We start from the raw sequence: 12958 nt of genomic DNA, 5'->3' as shown, positions 1-12958 counted from the left end.
TTTTTATTTTTATTTTTTAAACCTAGGTAAGCAGAATGGTACCAGGCAATGAGAGATATTTAAAACCTGACCTTTGGCTACATAGCTGAAATCAATAATTGAGAAAGCCTGTACTGAAATATTGTCATTGCCTGCAGAACTCCCTTCCCTTGGAGAGCAACACTTTTACTCCACAGCTCTCCTTGTAGTTGATGGGGATGGTGGGGAGAAAAGGAAAATTAAAAACCACTCGTTTTTAAAGGAAAAATATTTTTTAAAGAAAAAACAAAACCCACTATTTTTTAAAAGAAAAAAGAAAAACCCCAATAGTTTGAGGTTTTTTCAGCCCAGGTGTCATACCAAAAAAACCCCAGCTATTAGCTGACTGATATTCCAAATGTTCATTCGAGACCAATTCCAGTCCTGAACATAGCCTGGGCTGATAAGAATCTCCTACTGAGTCTGGGATCTATTTAACAATTCCGCTGCAGCACTTGCAAGAGACAAACACTTGAATATCACCTTGACCCCAACAAAAGTCACTGGGAGCCCAGCCTGAGCATAACTTACTCTTGTTTTAGCCTAAAYCCAAAGCCTCAAGAGAGTACCACAAAACAACAGGAGGATGACTGAGACTAACACTGAGCCACTGGTTATGTGTGCTCTGTTGCGAGTACGTGACCAGACAAACATTTTTGTTGCTTGTGTAATACTCTCAGCAATTGAGATGGACACCAGAAAGTCCTCAGCTTCCCTGAAGATGTTGTCATTTTTTAATCCTCTGAAGACAGAACCTCGGTTTAAAAAAAAAAAAAAATAAGTAAAATAACGTGGAAGATGCTTTTGGCAGGCTGGGTGGGACATCCCTTGGTTTACCTTACTGAGGACCCTACACAGGCTCAAGGGCTTGGCTGTACTTAGTCTTCAAGTAGACTTTCTGATGCACACAAGGATAGTGATTCACTCAGAGACGTTCTGGACTATAGTGCCACAAAAATATCAGTCAGGGCCAGGTGAAGAGACGCTGTTTAAGCACGCTTTCAACAACACTGAGCAGATCAAGAGAGCTGATGTGCTGCCCTTTGACTAAAAAGGAACAATCTGGTTTTCTTATTGTAAAAATAGTGCAGGGTTGTTTSCTCTCCTTCAGTCCCTGAGCAATCCAACACAGACTAACTGGGCTGTCTCTATGGATATTGCTGCAGCTCCCATCGGGAGGCTGGCTGCTGCTAGTACATATCATGAGTGCCATGCTACTCCCATTTTTAATACCTCCAGGGATAGTGGCTCCACCAYYTCCCTAGGCAGCCTGTTCCAATGCTTAACCACTCTTTCAGTGAAGATTTTTTCCCAATATTTGAGATGAGCCTCCCCTSRTATTAYTTGGGGCCGTTTTCCCTGTTTACRTCACTRGTTGCCTGGGGGAAGAGAACAACTCTCACATCACCACAACCTCCTTTCAGGTAGTTATAGAAAGTGATAAGGTCTCCCCTTAACCTCCTTTCAGGTAGTTATAGAGAGTGATAAGGTCTCCCCTTAGCCTCCTTTCCTCCAGGCTAAAATTCCCCAGCTCCCTCAGCTGCTTCTCATAGGATTTATGCTCAATAACCTTCACCAACTCTGTTGTGAACACCAGCTTCTCTGGGCAAGCTCCAGCACCTCAAGGTCTTTCTGGTCCTTCGTTCCTCACCACTCTCTGGGCTCAGCCACCCAGCCAGTTTTATATCCAGTGATAARCACACCTGTTCCAGCTGTGGGCTGCCAACTTTTCCAAGAGAATGCTGTGGGAGACAGTGCCAAAGGATTTATTCAAGTCCAAGCCATCAACATCCACAGTCTTTCCCTCATCCACTAAATGGAGCAGTTAAGGGGCCAAAGCTCTCAAAAAAGTGTTATTATTGAACCATTATTACCACTATTGGTTATTATTGAACCACTATTACCACTATTGGCAGCACAGTGGTGCCCCAAAAAAMCCCAAGAAAATTGAAATCAAGGGAGCTCGTTGTCCTACCATCAAAGAAATAAATATGGATACACTGGCAAACAAAACACYTTGTAATACTACCTGTGAAAACCACAGGATGGTACTTTTCATTTGCAGAAGAGAAGTTGGATAAATAGATCATATAACCATGGAATCATGGAGGTAAGGCACCACCATCCAATTTAAGTAGTCACAGACCAACTTTCAACAGCTTATCAATAGTAAAACATATATTACCAGATTTATTTGAAACAGGCCAAGAGGTTGAAAGATTATGAGGGTGAGATGTTGGGTGGGTTATGGCTAAGAGACTGAGACCATGATTGCAGAAGCCTCATTTTTCTCGATACTAGGATTAAAAAAATGAAATTAAAAATTAAAATCTGTCAGCCACATTTTTGGGGGTGAAATTGCACATACAGTATTGATTTTAATTACATATTTGTCTGCAACTAGATTGCTTTGGCTCTGATTTTAGCCCTTGCTTGGCAGTTTTCCTGGAATAATACAATGAAGATTACATTCAGACAAGAAAAATGTTACCTAGGCATTTGCAGCAAATATTTGTGCTGATAAAAGGGAGCCAGGGAAACTGCATGGCTTTCAAAAAGGATAATAAAAGTTCTTTTTCCTTTAAAAACCATGATAATTAATCTTAAAACATTTTGAAAAATCCCACTTTGTTCCAGTGTGACCCTGAGAGATTTTGCTTCAGCTGTGTGATGTGAGCCCCCTCACACAATATACAGGAAAACAAAATTAAAATTAAAATTAAAATGCACTTTTTTCATTTATTTGTTGTTGCATAACAATAACTTTGTTTTTCCCACCCAAGTCACAAAGAAAATGTAATGCTTTGAAAATGTAMATCAAGTAACCTTGAGAGCAGAATCTTTTGATTTGAGAAAGATATGTGCAATACAATGCAAAAAAAAAACCCAAATCAACATTTTAGCAGAACCCAGAATAAAGCAGCTTATTTACAGTGATCAAACAATGCCCCTRCAGGCTGTAATTAAGGAGCTTGTTGCCTTTGAAACCACCTTTTCTGGAATGTTACTTTGTTCAATAAAAAACACATTTATATCTTTTCATAAGCTCATCTCTAGTTTGACAATCTGTGTTAGCAACCACTGTGATCTGATCAAAGAGAGAACCGCAATTGGTTCAATATCTTTTCCCCCCATCTTTCTTAAAATGTTAAGCAGCCACACCACCATCCTCCCTAACATAAACCTTTATTTGATTTATTTCTCATTATAGGTAGAAGAAGAGCATTTTTGTATTAAAAACAGCAATATGAAATAAAAACAGAATGTGAATAGAAGTGAATGCCTGAGATGGAGGAGGTAATTCCTCATGCCAGGGCATGTGACAGTACCACCGAGAGAAATATTTCATACTACGAGGTGGAACAATGAAATATCTCAGTAGTATGTTTCCTTTTCTTCCCGGCAGCTTCGAGCTCCATTCGGTGGCTGCTCGGAGTGAACGCTTCAGTGGCGCTGATGGAAAGAGCGGCTCCGAGTCAGGCTGGGGAGCGAACAGCAGCAAAACATCACCGGGATGGAGCTCCCTTCTGCCAAAAGCCTCCGGGCACTTCRGCGTGGAGGGCAAGGCAGAGCGATGCAAACGAGACAAAGGACTTGCCTAAGGTGGCACAGAGGATTATTCAGCAGGGGTGAAGCTCAAGCCCAGGCTGGCTGACTCCCAGTCTCACAGGGTGCTGCTGAACAGTTCCAAGTATCCCCATTCTTTTTTTCTTTTTTCTTATTTTTTTAAAAAAAAAACAAAGACCAAGCTTTTTTATCCTAAAAAAAAAACCCGAAATTACTTTGGAGGCCAAACACCAGGCATTGACTCCCTACTCCCATGAGCTTGCATCCTTGAAGGAAAACATTCTCCCTTTCATGTCTCAGTAACACTCACTGAATTCATTGCAGCTGGCAGGCTGAGCGGTCTTTGAAAGGAGATCCAAAGAACCTGGCTGCTTAGCAGGGAGATGAAAGATCTCCCTACATCTCCTGAAAGTAGAACTTTGTCCCAATGTCCTTTTCCCAGGGCTCCTTTCCCCCCATTAAGCTGTCATCGGTTGCCCATATGGGTGCTGTGTTCCCTGTCAGAGGTGACTCTGTTTCAGGGGTTGCTGAAATGGTTCTGCTTTCACGTCAAGGCTCCATCCCCTGGTGCAGCCATTCAGCCAGAATTACAATAGCCCATTTTCCCCTACAAGACAGCTCAGSTGAAATCACAGTTTTATTAAGGCTGCTGCAGGCTCTCAAAGTAATATGAAGGGCATAATGGATCTATAATTAGTGTCAATAAAAAAGATATAATTCTTTATGGGCATTATTTGAGGGCTAGCCAATTGTTCAGAGTTTATGCTCTTTGGCAATAAGAGAGATCTATTTTAAAGTTGTGGGGAGGAGAATTTTGCTTAATAATTTACCTCATTTTATACTGATTAAGCAGAGGGAAAAGCAAACAATTTCTGATGGTGAGACATTCAGGTGTTCGTTTCTTTTCCCAGTCAAATACTTCCTGAGCACCAAAGATGCTGGATTTTCCCCACTAAACTCAAATAATCTAACCTCTTGTAGGGAAGAGACTGGAAACGTGTGCACAGTGGCAGACAAAGAAGGAAGAATGACCCAATTTCTGTCTCTAACCCCTCTTTTATTCACCCCTCCCTTCCTACACCCAGAAGGTGCCCCCACCAAGAGAGGGTGAGCCCAGCTCCCCAATGCCCACAGAGGGCTCCACATGCCCAGGGATAGCAGTGGTCTTGCAGGTGCTGTGAATTTATGTGGAAGATCCTTTGTCAAGTGACAGAGCAAATTTTTGGGCTTTCTAAAAACTCCTCTCTCATTAACGTGTCCTAAGCAACAAAAAATTTTATGTTTGATCAGTTTGGGATACCAATCCTCCAAAAGGCTCTATCCAATCTTATGCATAGATGCATCTTATCAGATCATACCTACTTAGGCTGTGAGGGGTCTGATTTTTGCCAGCATGAATCCATCAAAAAGCAAAAGCTGTAAGATTTATCTTTTGCCATATAAAGTCAAACTTTAAATGTCAAGTGCTTTAAGCCATTTCAATCATAATGGACTTCTTTAAAAAATTACTTCTGCAGTTTCTGATTTATTCCTTACCTGATAGGTTTATGGCCTTTTTAAAAATAAATTAATTCTTCTGATTCTCTTCTATGCAKACGCTCATGCACTGCATGTGGCAGCAGAGCTTTGTGCATGCAGCACCCACTACAATGCAAAGAGGAAGTGAAACCACAGCTCCCAATAAAACACCTCTGACCTTTTCTTTGGGTTTACCCAAATGAATCAGAATTGTGAAGAGTGAATTCTCAGTCAAGAGAATGCCCAAACCTGATTTTGAACAGCATTAATAAGTCTTATAGCTGTTCATGATTTGTTTAGTTTTCYTAATTTTCTTTACAGCATTAATTAMTTTGAMTTAAAGTATGYTTATTCACATATATGTTCAAWAGAAAAACTATGTTTTGTTGGACTAGGTTTAGGAAGGCTACTCAGATTAAGATGCACGATCAGGTCAGAGTGTTGAACATTTTACAGGTCTAGAACTGGAAACATGGGCAAGCACCTTCCCCTACTGAGATCACAGCATGATGCCCCTTGTGCCATCACTGCATGTCCAAGGGAGCTAACCAGAAACAGCAGACCTGGACAAATCCCACGTTCCTTCATGAACAGATCATCAGGTACTTGAAGAAAAAAAAAATGTCACAAAAGCCCTGTGACTCAGAAAGACTGTGTGGTCATGGGGTTATTTATTGTGGGACATTTATGCCAGGATCTTCCCTCCTATGAAATTCAACACAGTTGTCCSTTCATCTTTCCAGAGCCTGAGTTTRTGRAAAYTGTCTTGGAACWATTACAGGCTTTTTATAGGTTCATGGGAAAGGGAAACAGGGCCCTTCCTGCTGCAGACATCCTCCTGACATCTCTAGATCCCAAGTGCAGTGAAAGCTGTGCAGCTCTGCTACAGGAACCCAGTGCATTTAGTAAGCCAAGATAAGCAATTGATCCCTGCATTGAGACAAAGCAGGCAATTTGRGTATTCTGCCTACCTCCTGTGCCATCCACAGTGGAATCCTGTGCCCAAAACTGAATGTAACRTCACAGAAAGAAAATCTCCTCAAAGGAGATCCTCCAATCAGCTTCACCCTGAGTGCCAGCTACCCAGGTCAGATTTTTCTCACTGTGTCTGGATGAGTCACCCCATTGAGGGCAGCAGTATGAATAAAATGAGCAATATTTGACCCATAAAAGTCAGGGTTTGTTCTCACATTGCATTARCTGAAGAACATTTTCTTTCTTGTTTAGAATAAAACAGGCTTTTGAAGCAGTTTGAACAAGTGCAGGAGAGTTTCAGTGGTTTGTATTAATAGAGAAAATTTACCAGCATGCTGCAACTACTGACCACAAAAGAGAGCCCAAACTATCTATTACTCTGGCTGTGCTTAATGCTCTTGCTCCTACTTGTTCAATCAAGAGGAGCAGAAACAGCTGAATTCAAAGCAAAACACCCTTCCATTTTTTGAGGGGTTTGGCTTCTATRACTTTGAAAAAACAAAGACATAATTTAGTAAGCAAACACTGTACCRCAAGTTTCACCAATTCCATGTACAGTTCTCCCTCGGCATGCGCTCCACCAAGAGTCCACCCAGTAAATGCACAGATCATTTTTAATGATATTTCACCTCTAAGAAATACAGCCCTAATTATCTTCATCAAAGCAGCCTGTGCTTGGCCTCTGTTTAAATTACAYGTTGCTTTTTGTAAGAAAAAGTAGTTTTATTAATCCTGAAGTGGCAGGTTGCTTGTTTTATTCATACTTATTACAGACTGCATACCCTAGCCTTCATCAGCTCATCAGCTTATCACACTTGACAAGGGAGCAGGATTTGCTCCCTTCTAGCTTGGCTTAGAAACAGTAAAAAAATTCTACCTTACGTGATAATTTTCTAACTCTTAGTATTGAGGGATATTTCTTGTATAAATTAGAACTTGRGGCAGCTGAGACTTGATAGACAAGGATTCCTTTTCTGTTCAGTTTGCTGAGTTACAGTAACAGGGTTAACGAGACTTTCTGAACTCTGCTGATGGCCAGCAGAACCCATCACTTCCCTGAAATTCTTGCATGCTGGGAAGATGCCATTTCCCAGTCACAGAAGCAGAGAGAATGAAATTGAAACTGCAGAGACAGCAAGCCACTGTGGATAAACARCCAGCAAGAGGAACCACGAATCAGGTTGTTCACAGTTCCCCGAAGTGAGGTTTGAAATGGAACTATTCCCCCAAAGATTTTGTTTGGCATTGCCTCTCATGCAACTGTCAGTGAGCACCAAACTTGTGCCCAGAGGAGGAATCCCCACCTGTCAATACAAAGAATCTTAGGGTGTCTTGGGTCTGGAAGGACATTAACCAAGGATGCACGTGTGACCCCACAGTTTCCTCTTCCCAATATTTTCTCCCTGCATAGACTGGGAACTTTCCTGAATCCCAGGAAAGCCTGCTRTTTGACTGCACACCCAGCCTGCAGAGGGGGAGGCTGCTGGCTTAGGGATCCCTTCTCCTCACAGAAGGAGCACAGATTTTCCTAACGTGTTTCACAGATCTGCTCTAAGAAGGGGATGTCCTGGAACTGCAATTACACCACACAGATGTTGTTTTCAAACAACTGAACTGCAGAGCAGAGCTGAATTCTGGCAAGTCCCAGCCCCTGAGGAAATGGGGGAACACCATTACTGATGTGCATGTTTAGGTGGGGCAAGAATGGGAATACTGTGAGTAGGTTAATGACAAGAAACACAAACAAAATAGATGCCTTGGGCAGCTCTACATTTTTCACAATTAAAGTTTGACAGTTTTTACTGTTCTGCCACTGGTTAAATTAAGCCTGCAAAATATTAAATTCAATTACCCATAAAATAATTATATCAGTATTAAAACAGACATAATTTTTGCAACATAAAGATGAAAGCCCACACTTGCATGCTATCTGTAAAAATCAGTGGTCAGACTGTACTTACCTTGCTAAGTATCAATATTTACTAAAATGTTCAAAGAAAGATATTTGATCAATCAAATCCATTCCCAGAGGAGTTTCAGTAATTTATTTTTTAATAACGTATTTTAATGAGCTATTAAATTGTCATGTACTTCAGTCTGCACTRTAGTTCCTTTCTAATCAGTGCTGATTATCAAGTTATTTGTATCTGGCAGACTTGCTTTCATTTTATAATCACCCTTCCTATTCCCTTCAGAGATTCAACAGCACAGTCTGGTTTCTGTAGCAAGGACATCATGACTGCAGAGTCAAAAGCAACTGCCTGGAGAGGCATCCCTGGCATTTCCAGAACTACCATCTCCAGAGCTAGTATCTCCTTTCACCTCTGCTTCTGTTTTCAAACCAGGGATGACAATAATTTTTCTATTTCTGTATGGTCTTTTGAAAATGATGGTGAAAATTATTTTGAAATTATTTCAGAAGAACCCAGGGCTGTTACCAACACCCAAYATTTCTGATTCTGCAAAGTGTCAGAAAGATTGCTGCTGGTTGGGWCTCTGACTGTGCAGCCACACACAGCTGGAGGGAAAGGGGAATAGGAGCATGGGAGTGTGAACAAGATCCTCAAACMTTGACTATCCTGCCTAGAGGCAAACTGGCAAGCCTTCAACCAACCCTGGAGTCCAGGTGTAGCCTGAAAATCACTGTTATCATTCAAGAAAAATGCTTTTCTTCATGCCAGGAACAGAGATGTGAACAGGAACACAAATCCCTCAGAAAGATGTCTAGATCATAGTATTCACTACCAACAGCAAAAGTTCACTTGCCCATAGTGTTTATAGCTGAAAATATTCCGAATGGAAGCAGGGTCTATAAAGTCATGTCCATTTGCAGTTTGGGGAGGCACAGTTAAATACATCACGTTCCCTTAATCTCAGCAGGAACATAATTTTTTATAGGCCAGCAGAGAGACTAATGGTAGAATAATGCGCACACAGCATATGTTTTCTGCTTCCTCTCCACTGGGAACAGTAGCAGGCAGGCTTGGGTCTGAAAACAGAGACCTAGATTGTGTTTGGTGTTACATGGATACAGAGGCAGAATGGATTCTTTCAGAGAAGTTACCTTGCCAAAGGCAAGCAAATTCCCACTCTCTCCCTGGAGCTTGACTTTGCAGCTTCTAATAAAAATACCTCACCACGTAGAAAATATCCATCCTCACAAAGCGTTACACTTTCCTAATGCTCCTAGAGGTTCTGAAAATCTGTCAAGAACTGCAAGGCTAGTTTGCAAYTCCTGTATTTGTAAAATCATTAGACCTAAGTGCAGAGTGTGAAAAACGCTGCTTCCACACAGAGTAAATGGAGAGTTCCATCCCCACAGCACACAGAGCACCAGAGAACAGTGAATCAATTACACTGTGTTGTCTTATTATCACACAGCTTGCTGCAGCCTTCTTTGGTTGGCTGCTACAGCTTTGATGTGACAGCTCTAATGGATGTAGTAGGTCATTATTTACTCTGTTAGCCATTCTTTGTACCTGGCTAAGCTGATATTAAGAAACCTTGCCCTTTTCGGGGGGCAATATGGAGAGGGAAACATACATTAACATTTACAAATATAAAACATCTCCCTATTTTAAATTCTTACACAGGAAAATTAATTATCCCTGGTGATTGATCAGTTTCAAACAATCATATGCAATGCTTTAACAATCGATCTTCTCCCTTACTATCTGCAGGTTGTGCTGCGAATCRTTGCAGATTCCTGCAAAACCCCATTCCACAAAACCACTCAGCTGACCAGGCTGAGTGTAGACTTTTGGGAGCTATTACAATCAGTGCACAAACGGCCAGATTTGGTCCTGCAGCCACAGCAATAAACCCACGCTCCCTGCTGATAGAGCTGCCATTACCCACACTGTGATTGCTGGCGTGCTCCGTGGGGTGGCAGAGATCAAAAAGGTTCTTACGRGGACAGAGGGATCTGCCTGGGGAAGGACTAAAGAGTGGTTGTCCTAATGGAAACGTGGAGTGCTCAAAGTGTTTCGTTCTCCTGTTCAGCAATATAACAGGAGTTACTTCAGACTCTCTTTGAAGAACTAGCCTTGCAACAGAAAATGGAACATAAATCATGATGCAATCACAGAACAATGTGCTCACCCCAGCTGCCAGGTGCAGAAGGGAGAAATATATTCAGGAGAGATCTGACACAGACAGAGAGCTCAGGGAAGGAGGGAGAGAAAGGCTGGCCTGAGAAGACCTTTCGTAGCCCTAGATCCTGCAAATTTATCAGGCACTGAAGGTCTTGAGCTTCCTCTGAAGCAAGGAAGAAGTGGAACCCTGAAAAACCTGCTACAGGACATTGGTGTTTCTCAGTGCTTGCAAGTATTCTTGGGATGTGCTGGCTGTGAGGGCGAGGAGCCAAGTAGAATGTATCAGTCTTGCTTGTTGTATAAACAAGAGACTCATGCACGTCTGGCAGCGCTGCAGCTGCTGTGCTGGTGGAACACGTACGAGAACAGCTGAGAAGCCACCAGGAGAAGAGGACAGGAAGAGGTGGTTGCTGCTGAAAGACCAAAAAAGCATCAGAGCAGCACAATGGCTGTCAATTTTTAATGCAAATATTCCCAGGTCTCTACCACCTCCCCCAAGGCTAGTCATCAGGTAATAGCCTTTTTCTTCCATATGTGAGGAATTGCTGCAGAATGGTCTGTGGGCTGAGCCATTGTTCTGTTTTTCTCTTCATGTGGAAGGGTTTAGACAGTAAATGGAAGCACAAACTGAAATGTCCTTGCTACAAAAATGTACTGGTATGAGTTTGACCATCCATKAGCAGCAGGAACTCAGAAACCTGCAGACAGCTGGGCTACCATCATTTTATCATAGAATTATATATGTATTTACACATACACATACATCTCACAGTATTTTGTGTACACATATGCATGTATATATATTTATGCACACCTCCATCKACATATGCAGACAATTTGTTTTCACATCACTTCTACTTCCTAGCTGTGTGAAAAGAGTCAAATACATGGCTACTTCAGCTTAAGGAGGTGATCTTCCCCTTTTGAGTTTTTATTCTACCCTTCATCACTTATAAAGAACTTATTTCAGTCAGACTAGTTTAAAACATAAAACTTGAACAGGCCACATAGCAAAGGTGAGAAAAAGAGTATTTTYGGAAGTTTCTGGTAATTTCAGCTARGTTTATTTCCCAGAACAGTTTTCTATGTGTTGGTATTATTCATAAGCAGTTTCCAGAGCAGCCAGGATGGGCAATCAGGAGCACATGGGCAGTACTCTACCATCACAGATTCAGTGTGCCCTTTCCCAGCCCAAAGTGCTGTTGTCATGGAGGGAAAAATCACCCACTCTGGCCGCAGCTTCTGATTGCTGATCAGACTTTCCATGGCCACCTCCTCCCTTTTGGAACAGCATGGACTATGGAACAACATGGACATTTTTAGATTGATGTAAAGATAGATATTGTGGATCCTGAAGTAGGTATTTGGCTGAAGCAGAAGCAGATTTCAGCTCATTTCATGAAGCCCTCTCTATTTTATTAGGTGGACCCCAATTTTACCCTCACAGTAGCATGGGAGGTAACTTTCCTTTTCTAGACTGATACATGGGCTTGACATGATATCTTCACTGTTACTGAACAAAGTCCATGCCCAAACCAAGAGCAGGATTTTTCCCCCTCCAATGCAAGCCCATTTACCACATTTCCAGTGTGTTTTGTGCACAAGCAGAGCAYTAAAAATGCCATAAAAAAATCTGCAGCAGGAAAACCCAGTAAAATATCCCCCCTGTGTTGCTCCTGTCCAGCTCATACCAACCCCTTTGCATCGTTGCACACCTGAAGCACCCTAAAATACAGGACCGAATTTCAGCAAAACCTTATGGTCCTTCAGAGTCACTTTCCAGACTCCCTGTTCTTTATTTCTGAGACAGAAGGCACCTCTCCCTGGCAGCCCCAGAAGTGCAAACTGGGTTCAATCAATTAAACTCCRTGGGGTGATTTGAAGCTGCTGGATTGATGTCCCTCTCTAAGTGCAAAGCAAACTCATGCCTTATTCCAGTACTCATCCCAGGATATGATGAGGACTAACTACATTTTATTTTTCCCTGCCAGTGGGAAGACCAAATGCACACTGCACCAAAGACATTTCCAAAACCACTGATAAAACCCTCATTCTTCAGCTGGTGGGAAAMTGCAAGAAGACAACTCCATGAGCATCCTCCCTCTGCCTCCCCCACATTCCAGTCAGAAGGAGTCCCTGTTGTCAAATACAGGCTTGCAAAGCCCCACCAGAAAGCACTCGATGCTCACCTGGACAGTAGATGCCTGACTGGATTTGGATGACCCTGGGAAGGGCTCTGAGATCCAGAGAATGAATGAACTTCTCCAGGGTACAGGCCATGATCCGCAGCAATTCAGCATGTGGSTTTGGCACCTAAAGACCAGTGAAAGTCTCTCGAGGCAGCAACACTCTCAGCCTGGTGCATGCTGTGCTCGGGAGCTCCGCAGCACAGGGGAGGAGCAGCACKGGGAGGTACTTGTGCTTCCTTCCCTCTGTGGCTGCTTCCTCCTGTGGGTGCAGCTGGAGTGGGGTGAGGCCACTGATGGCCCCATCAGCTRGCCATGGTGCCCACAGTCACCCAGGGGCTGTGCCAGCCTGGGACATGTGGGAGATTATTGTGGGAACTGGGCTCTGGAGGGGGAAGTGGGATCTGCTACAAAACTCCATTTCATCAGTGATGGTTGTGGACCCTGTGAAAAGAAGACACTGAATATCAGCCCTGTCTAAAGTGGAAAAAAAAATGGTGGGGCTTTGTTGGTTTGTTATTTTTTTTTTCTTCTCTTGGAACACAGCAAAGTATTTTGGTGTTAGTTCACCTCAAAACCATAACTAGCCTTTGAAGAAAA

General features: G+C 42.4%; 1 protein-coding gene across 2 annotated transcripts in view; it reads right to left on the bottom strand.

Moving 5' to 3' along the window:
• THEMIS (thymocyte selection associated) overlaps positions 1 to 12485 on the bottom strand; it is a 75207-nt gene extending 62722 nt beyond the window's left edge. For both annotated transcript variants that reach the window (XM_057363584.1, XM_057363585.1), the window contains exon 1: positions 12362 to 12485. In XM_057363584.1, coding sequence (XP_057219567.1) covers positions 12362 to 12452 — 91 coding nt within the window. In that variant the 5' untranslated portion in view covers positions 12453 to 12485. The remainder of the gene's footprint in view (positions 1 to 12361) is intronic.
• Positions 12486 to 12958: the final 473 nt, after the last annotated feature.

This window comes from Malurus melanocephalus, unplaced genomic scaffold (assembly GCF_030028575.1).
Source record: "Malurus melanocephalus ecotype Western Australia unplaced genomic scaffold, MMel_1.1 scaffold_29, whole genome shotgun sequence".
Classification (NCBI taxonomy): Eukaryota; Metazoa; Chordata; class Aves; order Passeriformes; family Maluridae; genus Malurus; species Malurus melanocephalus.
This window is presented reverse-complemented; position numbering and strand designations above follow the sequence as displayed.